Source organism: Leptodactylus fuscus, chromosome 5 (genome assembly GCF_031893055.1).
Source record: "Leptodactylus fuscus isolate aLepFus1 chromosome 5, aLepFus1.hap2, whole genome shotgun sequence".
NCBI classification, from domain to species: Eukaryota; Metazoa; Chordata; class Amphibia; order Anura; family Leptodactylidae; genus Leptodactylus; species Leptodactylus fuscus.
The window spans coordinates 133,465,877-133,484,392 of record NC_134269.1 but is presented as its reverse complement, the minus strand read 5'-3'; the positions used below and the strand labels follow the sequence as shown (position 1 = coordinate 133,484,392).

General features: G+C 41.4%; 1 protein-coding gene across 2 annotated transcripts; it reads right to left on the bottom strand.

Moving 5' to 3' along the window:
* Nucleotides 1-223: 223 nt before the first annotated feature.
* Nucleotides 224-16,485, bottom strand: TMEM168 (transmembrane protein 168). Of its 2 annotated transcripts, none has more exons than XM_075274193.1 (5): nt 16,386-16,485; nt 8,713-9,956; nt 4,028-4,170; nt 3,369-3,643; nt 224-1,571 (listed from the first exon to the last, which is right to left on the bottom strand). In XM_075274193.1, exons 2-5 carry the CDS (start codon nt 9,844-9,846, stop codon nt 1,024-1,026), a joined length of 2,100 nt encoding a protein of 699 aa, XP_075130294.1. In that variant the 5' UTR covers nt 9,847-9,956; nt 16,386-16,485; the 3' UTR covers nt 224-1,023. The 2 variants fall into 2 exon arrangements, with proteins under 2 accessions (XP_075130294.1, XP_075130295.1); XM_075274194.1 differs by lacking the exon at nt 16,386-16,485 and adding an exon at nt 13,378-13,420.
* Nucleotides 16,486-18,516: the final 2,031 nt, after the last annotated feature.

Below are 18,516 nucleotides of genomic sequence, written 5' to 3'. Positions count from 1 at the left end.
ATGGGAGAGGCAGCGGACATGTTCAGCTTACCCTTCGTTCACATCTGCATTCAGGGAGTCTGTATGGGACCCTCCGAACGGAATAACAAACGCAATTGCAAGCGCTTTGCAGTAAAAGCATACGGATCCCCATAGACTATAATGGGGTCCGTGTGCTTGCCACGCGCTGCCCGCACGAATCATGTGGACAGGAAAGTAGATTGTGAACTACTTTTCTGTCCACATGTTCTGTGCGGAGATCTGGGAGCAAGCACATGGACCCCATTATAGTCTATGGAATCCATGTGCTTTTAATGCACACCACCTGCAATTGCGTTTGTTATTCCGTTCGGAGGGGTCCCCATGCAGACTCCCCCGGATGCAATACCAATGCAGATGTGAACGAGGGGTTACCTGTTCATCTCTATCAGACTACTAAAAACAACAACAGAACACTGTATTCAGAAACTGAAATAAGTGGTCAGACCCCACCAACCAGGCAATGGCCCCTGTGAAGGGCCCAACTAACATATGTAAGTCATGGCAATACTTGCAGTCTAGGTTTTAATAACCTGACTGAATGGTTCGTCCTTTGGAATAAATTAGTTTTCTATATACAACAGACCTTTTGTCAAACTTACAATTGAAATCGATGACATTCAATAGAAACTGTCCCATCCTGAATATTACAAAACCATTATTTATAGTACAGCTAGAGTGATCTCAGAATAATTCAGAGCATCGGATACAATAAAAACCCAAACCCTACATACAAAATACATTATGGATACATGTTTGAATACGCACACAGATACAGAATACACATACACACTATATTTCAGTAACAAAGTTCAACATATAAAAAAATCTGCATTGAGAAGATACATGTATCTATTAAGACAGATGTAACAAAGCAGTGCACTGCTGGAACAGCAAAGGTGAAAAAAATATATCTATACATGTACTGATATAACTAAATATATTTATTTACATATATATTTATATGTAAATACATAATAATACAATATTTGTTATTGAGGGTGCTTAGGACCTGACCAGCTTGAAGCCTTGGCCTGTGTCAAGCACTGCTGGGAGAAACCAATTCATTTTTAATCTCTTTAAACACTTGAAACAAGCTTTACATACCCAGAAAATATTGAGCGCTCCGCACCAGTTAGCTAGGTGGACAAGAGGGTAAGTAACACGAGGAAAATAAATCATCCAGTGCTTAGTCACATCATTCCCTGTTGGTAAATGCAAGGTGTAGTCGCTCCAGTGTTTGGACACACCATATAATGCTTTAATGGTGCGTCCTTTCTCAGACCAGCTTATGTTATGCTCAGGGTTGCAGTTGAACTCCACCCATTCCTTGGTAAAATCACCTAGCTGTGGCGGGTCAGCCTCTTCAATGTCTACTATTCTTGCCATTTCGGCTCCTTGAACGGCTATATATTGATCATTCACTTTTCGCACCTCCTTAACCCAGGGCTGTGAGAATTCTGTATCCAATACAATCATAAGACGAGAGCAGTAGGTGCTGTTCTTCTCTCTCCACCACTCCAAGAGAGTCTCAAAGCGTAAAGTCTCACCACCTGAATGCGTGGTACAAAATAAAGAAATTAGCTAACAGGTCAGATCCTTTAGGATTTAGTGAAATTTAAGGTCCACCTTTAATATCAATGTTATTACCGGTACATTTTTTACATTACATCTAGAAAGATTCTTTATTTGCAAAGCAATCATATTTATTCTAATGAAATGTATTATACTTATCTATATACACCACATCCTCTTCCCATCCTCTATCCTCCCAGAGAGACTGAGAAAAATGTATTAATATTACTCCTTTATCTCCTTTTCAGAGAACAATCTAAAGGTTTAACATTCTCAATTTTCTGTTCCTGTTCCCGGCTTCTCATCTCCTTTCTTTCAGGGCATTACATTGCAAATAGAACAGTGAATTTAATATAGTATGCAAATAAAATTTTTAATTTATTTATTTTCTTTTAAACTAAGTTGGGGGGGGGGGGTAGTTTGATTTTTGTTTTGCGCTTTTTCTTGCTATAGCAAAAAGTAAACAGTGATGCAAATATTATAAAATATGGTTATGTGCTCTTCAAATCAGTGCATTCTTGATTTACTTACATTTTACACAGCTTCACAACTTTTTTGGGTTTAAACTCAAAACTGATTCCCTGCTAACATTTGTGACATTAATACACTTCATTATATACTTTAAACAGATTTTGCCTCTTTTCCTTGAAATACTGCACTGATCTCAACTAGCTGTCCCTTATTTCTCGATTGTTAGCAGAAATCCTGTCACTGCTTGTCATTAGAATACAGACAAGCGAACCTCTGTATAACTTCAGGTAAGCTGAGGCTACCAGTTATATCTCATGCATTGTAAAACAAAGAACAGTTCTGATGTCATACGTGCTTTGCTTTTTACTACACAGCTCTCATATCCTGGCTGTATTTTTAATTGGTGATATCTACAGAAATAATACACATAGAACTGTGATCTCGGTGGCATACAAAAGTTGAGAATCTCATCTTTCATATGACACACCCACCCATAAAATCATGAGAAACGGTAAGAGAATTTCTGCTGCCAATAGGAAAGCAGGAGAAATAAATAGGGGACAAAGCTAAAATCGTTCTAAAGGTGACAAAACTATTAAACAGGTTGGCCAATATTAAGAGACAAATGTTATTGTTTGTACACTAAAAAGATATACAATTTTCCAATATACTTTCTGTACCAATTCCTCACGGTTTTCTAGATCTCTGCTTTCTGTTATTCATTCTGTTACTTCCAGGAGATAAAAGTCTGACCATGGTCATGTGATTTACAGTCCATGGTCATGTGATGAGCACACAGGTGCACAGCTGATTACCAGGCAGATGTCTGATTACTGTGTATACATCACATGACCATGGACCGTAAATCACATGACCATGGTCAGAGTTTTATCCTCTAGAAGTAACAGAATGAATGACAGCAAGCAGATCTAGAAAACCGTGTGGAATTGGTACAGAAAGTATATTGGAAAATTGTATATCTTTTTATTATACAAACCATAACATTTGTCTCTCAATATTGATCTGAAAGTGGCCAACCCCTTTATGTATATTATAAAATGTATTATGTCACAAACACTCACAGAAAATCAAAGTTGTTAAAAAGCTTTTGTGTTCTAAGAATGTGGAGTAATATGTGTCCATCTGCTGAACCAAATTTTTTTTTTCTTGCTTTCTTAAGCCCAAATATCTTAGCATCTCTACCCTGTATGGTAAAAACGGAATCATTCTTTAAAATGTATGCATGCATAATCTCATGCACATTATATACTCATTTCTTTCATTACACTAGTCTTGAAACCTACCTGCCAAGGCCCATTCTCCAGAGCTGTGGGAGTGTCCACTATAGTAGATTATGTAGGTATCATGTCTGGGACCATCTGCTGTTCTTAACTCCAGAAAAGACTTCAATTTTGTGTGTAAGGTGTCAAGTGTAAGCCCACTTGTAGAGTAGTCACATCCATAAGTCTCTATCATGTGGGAGGCAAAAAACCTCTGAATAGAATTTAGCATTCCAGTTGATCTCAGGTTTAGCTCCTGAACATGTTCAGGTGGAAGTAACATGGGCTGTCCATTTGGGCTGATTTCCAGAAAGAACAAAAGGACAATGTCAATATACAGAAAACAAATATCATATTATAATGGAGTTCATAGAAAAGATTAACATGTTTTGCTTATTAAGCAGATCATGTCAGCAAGGCATGTAGCATAGTTTTGTATGTTGTCAACATGTTTTCTTGTTTTTTCTAGGAAGGTTTATATTGTGAGGTAAATGAATATGAAAAATGGTGGTGCCATATCGCCCCATTTGCTTGTCCAATTTGTGACACACTGATGTAAATCTTAATTAATCTTCCCCATCGTGTTTTTTTTTTTTTTTTAAGTTATTGGAGACCCTACATAAAAAGCTACCAAAGGTTTTATGTTCTTGCACAGAACTAGTTTGTGACCAAAAACAACATACCTGCAAAAATTAGTGGGTATTACAACAGCATAACCAACACAGGTTCCTCCCAAACAGCTGCCAAGTTCATGGAATAGCCCATGTGCCATAGACTCGAGGGGCAGCACAATCAGAAACATGCTCATAAAGATCCCATTGGAAGGCTATAATATAAAGATAAAGGTAAAAATGGAACAAAATCAAGTAAAGAAATGTAAAAACAAAAACCATCAACGCTCCAAACAGAACATCAGGATGTACACGATTCTGAAGCTGAAGAGTCAGAACAATATTATTTACCGTATTTTTCGGACTATAAGACGCACTTTTTTTCCTCCCAATATGGGAGGAAAATGTGTGTGTGTCTTATAGTCCGAATGCAGCGTGTGCAGCGTCTGTTTCCCGTCTGTGAGAATCAAAAGGAGAGCAGCACGGTGCCTGCCTGGTCTGCCCCTCCTTCCCTGTCTGTGTCGCATGTTTGCAGGAGCGAGATATGAGAGGCAGGGAAGTAAGGGCGGGCCAGACAGGTGAAGGAAGCATGGTTTCAAGCTTGCCGAGAAAACCACGCCTCCTTCTCCCGTCTGGCCCGCCCCTCCTTCACTACCTCTCAGATCTGGCTCCTGCAATGATGCCACACAGACAGGGAAGGAGGGGCGGGCCAAACGGGAGGAGGAGGCGTGGTTTTCTCGGCAAGCTTGAAACCACGCCTCCTTCACCCGTCTGACCCGCCCCTACTTCCCTGCCTGTGTGGCATCATTGCAGGAGCCAGATCTGAGAGGCAGTGAAGGAGGGACGAACCAGACGGGTGAAAGAGGCGTGGTTTCAAGTTTGCTTAGAAAACCACACCTCCTTCACCCGTCTGGCCCGCCCCTTTTTCTCTTCTTACATAGCTTCACTGCAGGGTGTCTCTTTCCATCCATGGATGAGATTAGATAGATAGATAGATAGATAGATAGATAGATAGATAGATAGACAGAAAGACAGACAGACAGACAGATAGATTAGATAGATATGTTCAAATCACCCCCATATCCCTAGAATACATATAAAACAAAAACATTACTGTGAAACACATACACATTTGGTATCCCTGTGTCCGAAAGCCCCCGGTTCTATTTACATTGGTGAAATATTATATTATTAGGTTATTAAATATTTCACCAATTTTTTTTTCCTTAAAATTTTTTTTTCCCTATTTTCCTCCTCTAAAACCTTAGTGCGTCTTATGGTCCGGTGCGTCTTATAGTCCGAAAAATACGGTAACTACTAGCTGGTACCCGCGACTTCGTCTGCGGTGATTGTAGCAGTGGGTATATACAGGCGCTGGTAAGGTTTTTGTAGTGTGTATAGGGTATGGGATATGAAATGTAACTGTGTATCTTGTTTTTGCTCTAATTCAGAGAGTATGTGAGACTTTTGTGTTGAAGTTATTTTGTATTTGAGCTGCTATATATATGGTGTTGTGAGAAACTTTACATAGTGACTTTGGGACAGAAGTATTTGAAGTTAACCCTTTCCCGCCGATGGCATTTTTTGATTTTGGTTTTTCGTTTTTGACTCCCTTCCTTCTAAACCCCATAACTTTTTTATTTCTCTGCTCCCAGAGTCATATGAGGTCTTAATTTTTCTGGGACAAATTTTTCTTCCTGATGCCACCATTATTTATTCTATATAATGTACTGGGAAGCAGGGAAAAAATTCAGAATGGGGTGGATTTGAAGAAAAAATGCATTTCTGCGACTTTCTTACGGGCTTTGGTTTTACGGCGTTCACTGTGCAATCAAAATGACATGTCCCCTGTATTCTGTGTTTCGTTACAATTCTGGGGATACCAAATTTATATGGTTTTATTGACATTTTGACCCCTCAAAAAAATCCAAAACTATGTTAAAAAATTTTTTTTTGAAAAGTCGTCATATTCCGACAGGCATAACTTTTTTATACGTGCGTGTACGGGGATGTATATGGCGTCTTTTTCTACGGGACCGGGTGTACTTTGTACTTCTACCATTTTCAGGGAATGTTACGTTGATCACTTTTTATGCAAATTTGTATCAGAATCAAAACAGTGAAAAAACGGTGGTTTGGCACTTTTGACCATTTTTCCCGCTACGGCATTTACTGAACAGGAAAAACATTTGTATAGCTTTGTAGAGCAGGCGATTTCGGACGCAGGGATACCTAACATGTATGTATTTCACAGTTTTTAACTACTTTTATATGTGTTCTAGGGAAAGGGGGATGATTAGAATTTGTAATCCTTTTTATTTGTTTTTATATTTTTTTTTTTACTTTTTTTTAAACTTTTTTTTTTGCATTTATTAGACCGGCTAGGGGTATTGGCATGGGTGGGCGGTGTCGCGGATTGTCAGAGCGGTGGGGGTCGGCAAACTTGGCTGCTCCGGAGCGTTATAGAGCGCCTCCTGGAGTATCGTTAAGGTGAGGGGCAAAGTGGCAAAGTATATGTATATGTGATTGTGTGGGGTTAGGGGCTAAGCTGTAGAGGGCAATATGAATTTTGTGGCTTGCTATGGTCCAAAGTGTGTGAGATTGCAGAGATGGTGGTGTGAGTTTGGGTTTTGTGGGGGTCCTGGCACAAACGTATGTGCGCTATTGTGACGAAAAGTAGCCTATTGCGCAATCGGGTGTAGTGACTATGATTGTGGAAAATTTCAGCCAAATCGGTCGAGCGGGTTTTGCGTGATTGAGGAACAAACATCCGAACATCCAAACACACACAAACTCACAAACTTTCACATTTATAATATTAATTAAGATAAAAGGTGAACATCCATAAAATGTACCAAAGCAGTCCTAAAAGAAGTTGTCTAGCTTTTTTTTTTTTTTTTAAATATGTTGGGAGAGATGGTGAAAAAAATAAAATACAACCAATCATACTCCCCTATCCCTGCTGCTCTGGTGTCCTCTGAGCGCGGTCCAGTACTTCTGCACCGGCATCTAGTGACATTGCATGCCCTTTGCTGAGGCTGCTAATTGGCCTCAGCAGTCATGTGTATCTGGGACTTCTGTCACACATCCACACTGGATCGAGAAGAACTGACCGCGCTGGGAGGCATCGGAACACAGTAGAAAGGAGAGTATGAATTTTTTTTCACTGTCCCCATTTGAAAATGAAACAAATTGTCCATATTTCCATGGACAACCACTTTAACGCTAAGGTCCCATGATGTGGAAAAGCTGCTTTGTATGTTGCTAATTTTTTTCTGTGTTTTATTTTTTATCTAAAGGAGTGAATTCAGAAGAAAGTGCAAATGTTTTATTTAAATTTTCCATTCCTTCTGCAGCCACTCCGGGGTTTAGCTTTATAAACCACAGCAAAACCCACAAGGAAAAAAAAAAAAAAAAAAAAAAGCAGCTTTTCCACAATGTGGGGTCTGAGCCTAAATGGACTGTCTAGGTTAAAAATACTGATGAGCTATCCTGAAGATATATCACTAAGATCAGATCTGTAGAGGTCTGAAACCTGCCACCACCTACATCCGTATGCTGTTCTCAGCAGCTGATACACAGAGAATGGAACAGGAAGCTGCCAACTTTGTTTCTCTCTGTAGTGCCTTAACTGAGTCCCCACTTATCTGTAGTTCCTGACCTGGCCTCTACATGGAGAACATAGCTGTCTTCTTCCTGCTCCATTTTTGGTGTATCAGCTACTGAGTATAACAGCTGATCAGTGTGTTGGTGGTTGGACCCCAACAACCCGGTATTGATGACATTTCCTTAGTACAAGACATCAATAATTTTATCCTGGAAAAAACCTTTAATGCGAATCCCATGCCCACTTTGCAGAAAAAAAAATTCAGTGCGGACACACTGCGATTTTTAAAACCGTTGCAGTTTTGAAAATCGCAGCATGTCAATTATATCTACGGAAACGCCGACGGCTTTCCCATAGATATAATTGTAACAGAAAGTCCGCGGAGGAAAACTGAACTTTCTGTTGAAAGCGCTGCGGAAAGAACCGCAGTGCGTTCACACAGTGGTTCTTCCCTCAGAGCTTTAGTGCTACGGATACAGCCCGTGGGGCCTTAGCCTAAGGCCCCATGTTGTGGAAACGCAGCTTTTTTTTCTTGCAGATCTTGTTGCTGTTTTTTGAGTCAAAGCCAAGAATAGCTACAAATGGAATCAGAAATATATAGAAAGTTTTTTATACTTCTAACTTCTGCTCAATCTAGTCCTGGCTTTGGCTCAAAAAAAAAAAAAAAAAAAAAAAAAAAAATCGCAACAAAAAAATCTGTGTTTCCACAATATGGGGCCTAAGGCTAAGGCCACATGTTGCGGAAAAACTGCTTTTTTTTGTTAAAGATTATTGTACGTAAGAATAATCAAGATAATATTTATCGTAATAACAGACCTGAAATAAAGTCACATTGGTTATCCTGGTTAATATTTGGTTTGAGTTATTTTCGATGAATCGCCCAGCTCTACACTATACTGTACCTTGTTGTGTTGGGGCAAAATCAATAACAGTTATGCCATTTGTGAACCTACAGGATTGTATCTCAATAGATTAGTGATTAATAACTTATCAAATAAATATGCCCTAATGTAAGTTATATTAGGATACTACCGTACTAGATGCATTGAGTGAATATTCTGTAGCAATCTAGATATTTTACACCGCATACAAGTTACAGAAAAAAAAAAACAAAGTTTTATAAGAATTTATATATCAGTAATGAACTCACCTGCCAAGAAGCAGCCCCTAAAATCGCTGTGGCTAGGAGGCTGAAGAACACTAAACGTTCAGAAATTAGGCAAAAATGTCTCATTCCTTTGGATGCCATGACTCTGTCTAAGCTATTATCTGATCTGTGTGTGTAATACACTTTATGGCAATCACTTAGCTTTGTGTGAAAACCCCACAGGGTAATTAAAAATATAATATGGCAAATTAACCAAAAAATACCAAAGATAGAGAAACCTGGAATGACAAAATACCAACGTTTCAAGTCACTTAGTTTAAAGGCAGCAAGTACAAAAAAGACCACTTCAATTAATCCAACGGATATGACAGAAAATCTTCTGCACAGTCTGCCCCGATAGAGATATGGCTTCCATCGTTCAATGACTGATAGACCACTGAAATAGACATCAAGAAGTGGTTCACTGATGATGCAGCAAAAAAAGCAGGACAATGCATACGGATTGACTGGGATCTTCAATGATGGGAAAAACAACAGGGGCGTAAGGACAGCAAAAGTCCCCAGATTTGGAAGTGCCAGGAAGGATTTCATTCGCAAGTCAATAATAATCAAAGCAAATGCAGTGACCAGAAAGATGATGCTGATGGACTTCTGAACCAGCATAATGGTACTAGCTATAGAGAATCCAACTAATTCCAAAAATTCCCCAGATGTCAGCAATGTAGGACAATGGCGAATGTATCCACAGATTCTCTCCACTAAAGCACACATTGCTCTTATGCTGATGGCAGAAACAAGCAGATACTTTGTAGCCTCTTCTTTTACGTCATACTTGAATTTTGAGTTGTCAATAAAACAAAGGAGACCAAGTAAAAATCCAAACCAAAGATTGGAAAGACTGAGACTGGCAGCCTCCATGGAAAAATAGTAGTAGAGGATACTTGCAATCCCAAGGATGAACAGACCCAGTATAAAGATCACCAATATCAAGGCATCAGCTGTCTGTTCCCACCTAACATAAAGGCCCATACATATGGCCACTAGCAGGCTTAGCCTGGCTAAGTAACCCAGATATCGTACTGAAGAATGCATGTTGACCTCTCTGTTTGCCTCTTCCAGTCGAGTCATTGCTGCATGCAAACAGTGACTAACACAGTAACGGAGTGACCTACACATGTAAACGGGTGGGTAGTGTCTTTTTCAGGGAGCCTGAAGTGTTGAGTTTTCTTAGAGAACATCCAGTTTGCAGATTTCTGTATCTGATTTCTATCATCTCACCAAGCAGCCTACAAAGAAAAAGAAAAGAGAAGCAAGAATTAGAATAGCTAACCTGATAACACAGAATATCAGTCAGCATACAAAAACGGATGCTTTTTTATATTTCAGATACTATATATATATCTTTATCAAGGTCCAATTCTGAGATAACAGAAACAACCCTCTAGCCTGCTGATCTGCCTATTCTGTATGGTTGCTGCTCCTTCCCTCCTACCTGCCTATTCTGAATGGCTGCTGTATTCCACATATACATTAATAGATTCTTATTAGGGCATATACAGCTCTTGTATAGATCACCAAAACACACTACAATATAAGAGTACAGGATTTTCAAAAACCCATTTATATACATAGTGGATTTTTTAGTACCCAAATTTGAGGCCATTCTGCGATTTTCATCTGCAAAATATTTTAAGACACAGATTTTACAAAATGCAAAGAATGAAATCTGTAGAAAAGCCACGTTGTACAAGGTCGCATATGTGTGGCCTTACAGTATGGTACAGTAATATACAACTACTGAAAAATAGGTTAGAAATAGGTTAACAGTCACATCTATACTGATATAAACTTTGCCATCAGGCTGAAACACACCATACAATGTAATAAGAAATTGATAATTTATTAGACCAGATAAATATGAAACCATTAACAGATACACATAAGGGGGGACAGACGACATAGCCAGTTACATCATATACAGTGGTATGGAAAGTAATAAAGCATGTATAAATGACAAAGAATCTAAGGCAAGTTTATATCTCAAAGGAAAATATAGCAAGAGCAAAGACTTAAGCAATACTAGAAAACACATTGTCCAATATGTAGATATTAAGCATGATAACAAAGCTTTTCAATTTATTATATTGTGTGGTATTTTTCAGCCTCATGGCAAAGTTTATATGGTTATATTGAAATCCATACCAATTTCATCCTTGTTCTAGTCCTTTTGTTTGGTTTTTGTTATACACATCTATACTGAGCTAAATGAACCTGGGGATTGGATTTTCATTATTAAGTGCTAGCACTGCTTCTAAATTCTATACACAGTTCCTTCTTGACTCGTATTACGTCATGCGTCTCCTGAAAATACATTTGTATTATCATACTATAATGCTCGGCCTGGTTCTTACTTGCATATTAGCACACATCCCATGCATTGCCTCCTTTTTATAGTCTGACAATTCCATATGCAGCAGGGGTTGCCAACCCCCAGAATGCATGCCAAGAGGGGTACGCGAAGCTTATTTCTCTGGCACAGGCAGCCTGAGTCCTTGCCCAGCTGTTTCGATTGCACCAAACACGCCCTGCTATTATTATATTGTGGGGTCTCTTCAGACCTCAGAATATAATGAGCAGAGGGCCAAGAGAGGTGACAAACATAAAAAATGTCATTCACCTTTCCGCAGCATAATGACACTGACGTGACCCCCGAGACCCAGTCAGCGGCCACTGACATCAGTCAGAAGCACTGAAGAGAACAGAGCCGCTGCAAAATGCATGGAATGAAAGTAACATTTTTATGTTTGTCACCTCTCTTTGCCCTCTGCTTATTATAATAGCTAGTGAGTGACGAAAATTGGAATATGCCCTATGGTGCATCCTACCGTGTGCAGGGGCCCCTATGGGGCATCCTACCGTGTGCAGGGGCCCCTATGGGGCATCCTACCGTGTTCAGGGACCCCTATGGGGCATCCTACCATGTACAGGGGCCCCTATCGGGCATCTGACCATGTGCAGGGGTCCCTATCGGGCATCTGACCATGTGCAGGGACCCCTATGGTGCATCCTACTGTGTACAGGGGCCGCTATGTCTACTGGACATAATACCCAGGCATTTATTTTGTGCAAAAACACACCATGTGACAGAAGTTTTACATCAAAGTAAAAAAAGTTCCAGTGGCCTAAGAATATAACTGCTTCCAGATACATAGTGTGTTTCCACTATAAGGATGCTGCCATACGGTGGACATATACATTTACCACTAATTGGGGGCTGCACATGTACTTTCATTGCTTCTAATGGGAAAGTACAGGTGCGTCCCAGGAAATAGCAGTAAAGGCATCAGGTGGCAGCACTTCTGTCAGTTTGTGGTATATGACTTTAGTATAGGGGTCGTCAGCCTTACAATTATTGACCAGCACTCTGAGTACCTCATCTTTGATTTCTTAATTTAAATCAGCGCGCCAAACAAAAATGGTTGCCTACCCGTGATATAGAGCATAACAGGGAAAGAGACAGGAAGGAACAAATTATTGTCTTCAGCCAATGATCTAGACACTGCTTGAACTTCTGTTTTGCCATTTCCTTCCAGTTACATGATTCCAACTTATTTATTTCTGTACTATGACAGTTTAGTACATGAAGGCTATTATTAGCTTCCTTTCTGATGATTTATAATGATGATTCAGTGTATGAAAGAAACAGGCTCCTTAAATATAATTTATACAGTAGTTCTAGCAGCCCATCTTCTAGATGTTAACAGTCTACACAATTAAAAGATTTCACACAGATTGTTAAAGGGGTTCTTCAAGGCTCTATTATTTATTTAGAGGACCTTTCACCTCCTGGGGCACATGCAGTTTTATATACCACTAGAAAGCCGACAGAACTTCCTTCTGACAGCGAAGAGCTACGGTATCGGCACCGATAGCTCTTCACCGGGAGCACAGAACGGGAAAGCCGATAGTACACTGAATTCAGCACAGTCGGATTTCTAGCACTGTATTACACCGCATGTGCCCCAGGAGGTGAAAGGTCCTCTTAAAATAAACAAACAAACCACAGGTTTCCAGGTTGTATCCGTCCATGGGTCACAAAATCATAACCGGCTCCCCACATTTCACCTCCTCTTCTGTCTTCACGATAGTTACCTGTACTATGGGGCTGGCTTTAATATTATAATGATCTGGTCTCCTAGCCTCCATAGTACAAGTAAGTAGCAGTGAACACAGGAGAGGAGACAGTAGAGCTGTGAAAAGGCAGGGACTCCCGGCATCATAAATCACAATGAAAAATGGTCAATGAATGTATGAACTGTCTGGATTGCCCTTTGTGCATAGGGCCTAAAAGGAACATTCCAGGCAATCTGATACATTGCGTTTGCCTACTGCCAGAGGATAGTGCGTTGCAAAAGAATTATGCAAACCACCAATACTTATATTCTGTGGCCAATACCGACTGCGGCATCTAAGGGGTTTTGAAGGGAAGAAGCTCCCTCCTGGAAGTATCGCAAAACCTGCAATCAAGGTAGTAGGGGTCAGATGCCTTTACATGTATAACCCTATTAGGCAGTACCAAAGACCTAATAAGTCCAATTTAGGCTTTACACATTTCATGTGTTTGATCACTGATCTGCATCAATGCTTCTAAGCCAAAACCAGAGATGGAGACTGTACAGAGGTAAGATATAACAGAAAGATTTGTACCTGCTCTGTGTATTTGACCAGCTCCTGGTTTTGGATTATAATCACTGATGAAATTCACTGACGTGTAAATAAGTTCTTTCTTCAAGACTCTGGCACTGCAATATGTATTGATGGAAATCCTCTCGAGAGCTGCCGAGTTGGTAAGCGAAACTTTCAACTCCATCATAAATGGAAAGCACACACTGCCAAAGAACATGAACAATATATGTAGATAGTGGTTGCCAGGGCTGCAGTTGATATAGTTGATATACAAGCACAAACATTTGCAACACAACCCTGCTAGCACCAACAGCATATACTGCTAATTCCTACTATATTGAAAGGTATGAAAATGCGGTTCTTGGTTACAGCAGTTTGTGGATTGAAGTGTTGCTACACAGAGAAAGTAATTGGTTAACACTATAAATTGTTCACCCTATAATATGTTTCTATTTCAAGTTATAGCCAGTAGATTTCTTCTAGAAGATTTTTGTAGTTACCAGCTGGTCAAACTTCTGATCTGCAATACTTCCTGAGCTAAATTTCTATTGTGTACAACCCATCACTGTATTATCTGTATTATCTTCATTAAAGGGGTATCAAGGAATTACAGTTTTTTCCTGGAGGCCAGGGAAGGTGAAAAAAAATGGTGCTCCAGTATTCCAAGCCACTGTCTGGTCCAGCAGAGCCCCAGGAGTTGTCCTGGCAAAAGTCCTCGCTGCACTGCTGAGGGCAGCGGCATTGGACACCAGAGTATCAGGGACAGGCAAGTATGTCTTGGTTTTTTTTCTCCCCACCTTCCGTGACCTCCAGATAAAAAAAAACAACTAATTCCTGGGCAACCCCTTTAAGGGTAACTGAATATTCAAGTACATCCCTTTGCACTGACTGGTGACCACCACCCTCTTGGCATCGTGTGACTGCTTAAATTCATGAAGGTGCTCTCCTTTTGGCTCTCAGAAATAATATCTACACACCATTTGTGTCTGTGTGAAAGCTATTTTATAAATTAGAAGAACCCTCAGACAACTAGAAGAATGATTTAAGTTCTCACGTAAATTGATTACATTGATGAACATGAACAAATAAAACATCTTGTGGTGCTCAAGGGGCATTAGACTCTTGGACACATGATACATTCACAGGATCCCACACCTATTTCCCCAGGCTGAACGAAGTAGTGTTCACCCATGTGGGCAGCTCAATCCATGTAACTGAACACGTAGGAATCTGCTGCACAAAAAAAAAAAAAAAAAATCAGCCTCATGCTCAATCTTGCTGTGGATTCTGTGGCTCAGGAGTCGGAATGCTGATGCCTGCGACACCGAGGTCGATTAAGGCAGCGTAAAATTAAGAGAAATTTCTTTCCATTTTGCACCATGTGAACCTAGCCTTAGGGTGACGTTATATGCTTTTCGCATCATTTTTTTTTTTTTTTAAATATCTGTAACTGTCAATTTAAAGAGGTTGTCCAGGATACATTTTCTTAATTAGGTCAGAGGAGGTGAAAAAAAAAAATAAAAACAAAAAACCATACTCGCCTATAGCCAGTGCTCCAGAGTCTCCCAGTGCGGTCTGGTTCTGCAGTGGAAGACCCTGCCACACATGATTGCTGAGGCCAATCAGAGGCCTTAAGAAAGTAAACTAGGAAGCACAGCTGGCAAGTACTTCTGGCAAAAGAAGACAGCCGAGCAGAAGGACCAGACTGCACTGGGAGGCCGTCGGAGCACCTGGGAACAGGTATGTTTTTTTGTTTTTTAGGTTTTTATTGCTCCACAAACTGTATGAGCAAACTTGTTTGTATGTCCTTACTCTTATGTTAGGTTCACACTAGTGTTTGTCTCACCGTTGTTTGGGTTCGAAAGGGGACCTGAAAGATGTAGAGCCCCTCTGCTAAAAAATAGTGATTACCTGCGGACCCCATAAACTATAATGAGGTCAGTTGGTTTTATACTGAATCTGCAGCACAGTCTCCCATGGAGACTTCAATGCAAATGTAAATTTTAGGCCCCACGTAGCGTCCTGCAGCAAAAAAAAGTGTTGCGGGAAAATCGTGGCAGCAGTGTATTACGGTTTTTGCACAGCGCTTTTCACAGAAAGTTTGCAGAGGTTTCTTCTGCGTACTTTGGCTTCAATACCTATAGGGAACCCGCTAGCATTTCCGTAGGTTTAATTGATATGTTGTGATTTCTAAAACCGTGACAATTTTGAAAATAACCATGCGTCCCTTGTGCGTATTTTACTGCTGTTTGGGGATGGGATTCGCTAGAATCTCATCCACTACATGTTGACTGTAAACGCCACGTTTTTTTCTGCAGCGTTTACTCCATATGAGGAGACGGCCATACACTATGATATTGTAAGACTTACAAGCAGATGAATAACTGTCAGACTACCTGGTGGCAAATCTGCTGTGATGTACAGTAGAAGCAAAGTGTCAGAAATGTGACCAAATCTCATCCAAATGCAGCTACAAAAAAATAAATAAATAAAAAATAAAATAGACAGTGCATACGGGCCGTCGTTTCCGGATTCTGCTGCAAAATACCCTCCACTTCAGGCGAGCTTTGTCATGGTGGAATGAGAAGTACTGATGATTTTCTGTAAAGAATATCAGCAGTAGATCTGCCCTGTGGGAAGCCAGTCCATAGATAAGATGAAGCTGGATACTTGTCCATTCCATTAATAAGCATAGGATGTGGATGTCAGATGGTAATATTCCTATATAGCTACACCCGCCACCATCTAGATCAGAACCTCCTATAGAGAATGCATATATGTGTAATAATGAGGGCTATACACTGAAGACAATGGACTAATGCTATACAATAACAGCCAGTAAGGCTACATAGACAATAGGCCACCCTGCATGAGCTGCCTGGTGCACTAGTGCCGGGAAGCAATGTCTGCAATGTCCAGTATAACTACAGGTCCCAACAGTGCCCGCCGGGCGTCAAGTGCCCTGCCGGGTATAAACCACAGGCTGCGGGGAACCAGCATTACATGTACCGGGGCTCAGCCTGACTCACCGGCGCCTGCCGCTGCCGCACGGAGCTCGGCTGCACTTACAGCCCTTTTGCTAAATCCATTAAAGTTTCCGTATTTCCGCCATGTTGAAGCCGTGTCACTAGCTAGGGGAAGCAGGAAGGGACAAACAACCTATAGCAGCGCCGAGCTTCGCGACCTTTACTAAAGTAAATGACCTACGCCTTTTTTTCTGACGACCTACATGGTTTACAACTTATCCAATGAGAGGAAAGCTAGAAGAGTCCCGGAAGAACCGAGGGTTAGGAAGATTCCGGCAAGTTCTATCCGAAGGACTCCACAGTGGTTCGTGCCCCGACAAGGACTGTCGTCCACATACAGTGCCCACAACCAGAGTCATCTTACTGCCATATTACTGACAGGGGTGAATATCACATCGAATGTGCAGAAAGGACTCCTGACACTGCTCCTGACACTGCTCCTGACACTGCTCCTGGCTGAAGAACGGTTTCACATGACCTTTGCAGTCTTACGCTAGGTTCACACCTGCGTTCATGTCTCCATTCTATGGTTTCCGTCTTCTGCATGGCAGAAGACGGAAACCATAGACCGGGTCCGGCCGTGAGCGGCGGTGAGCGTTTTAGGCTCTCCGCCGCGAAACCGGATTTTTTAATCCGGACACAGAGTACTGCATGTCCGACTCTGTGTCCGGATTATAAAACCCGGTTTCGCGGCGGAGAGCGCAAAACGCTCACTGCCGCTCACGGCCGGACAGCTTTCTCACCCATTCAAATGGAGCCGCCGGGCTATATAGCAGCCGGGTTATATAGCCAACTCTCCCCTACATAAAATGCTTCTCCCATTCAGACTGCTGCCTCCATTCCCGGGAACTGGTTTTTATTCTTAATATGCAAATTAGTATTTTAAGAGCAACAAGCACATGGTAGTTGTCTCATAACACCAAGGACCGTCTGTACTGTGCATGTGTGCAGCATCCCACAGTGCTATTGCTTTAAGTGTTTGTCTTTTGTGCCTCTGGGTTGTGTTGGTACCCTGTTTCCCCGAAAATAAGACAGTGTCTTATATTAAATTATCTTCCGAAATATATGACCTGTCTTATTTTCGGGGGGTGTCTTATGGAGCGGCTGGAGCGGGGGACAATCGGTAGTCATGCCGGCGCTTCCTTAACGGAGTGCCGGCATGACTACCGGTTGTAGGTGGTGCAAGAGGTGGTGGAGGGGGGAGGGTATGTTAGTTACCTTCCCCATCCTCATAGCAGCGCTGGTGCTGCTGTTGGTCACGGTGGTGGAAATGGTTGGCGAGGCTTAGTAGAGATTAGCGAGTCTTCCGGCGGTTGTGCCGGAGAGCCTCACTTAGTGGGCATTGCAGCCGGCTGAACGCTGTGCTCCGTGTGCACAGGAAAGCTGGCTGCCTCCTCTGCTGTGATACCACTGTTCCGGCTGCTGTGGGATGAGCTTACAGCAGCAGGAACAGTGGTATCACAGTAGAGGCAGCAGCCGGCATACCTGTGCACACGGAACATCGTGCACAGTGTTCTGCCGGCTGCAGTGTTTTTGGGGATGTCTTATTTTCGGGGGGTGCCTTATATTAGGCAATTTAACAAAACCTCCCCCCATGCCTTACTTTTGGGGGATGTATTATTTTCGGGGAAACAGGGGTATGTCCTGTCCTCGATGTTCTATGTGATTGCTTGCAGCTTATCCCTCTTATTTTCCCCTCAGTGTTTCAAACCCTTAGGCTAAGGCCCCACGGGGTGTGAATGTATTGCGGTTCTTCCCGCAACGTTTTGAAGAGAAAGTTCACAGAGTTTTCCTCTGCAGACTTCCTCTTACCATTATATCTACGGGAAAGCCGCCAGCATTTCCGTAGATATAATTGACATGCTGCAATTTTCAAAACCGCAACAGTTTTGGAAATTGCAGCGTGTCTGCGCTGCGTTTTTTTCTGCAAAGTGGGCATAGGATTCGCATGAATCCCACCCACTTTGCAAGTACTGTAAAACGCCACAATTTTTCCTGCGGCATTTCCGCTGCAGGCAAATTCAGCCCGTTGTGCCCCAGCCTTAATAATACTAATAATAATAATAAACTTTATTCATATAGCGGCAACATATTGCGTAGCACTTTACAAATCAGAGGACACATGAACAGACAA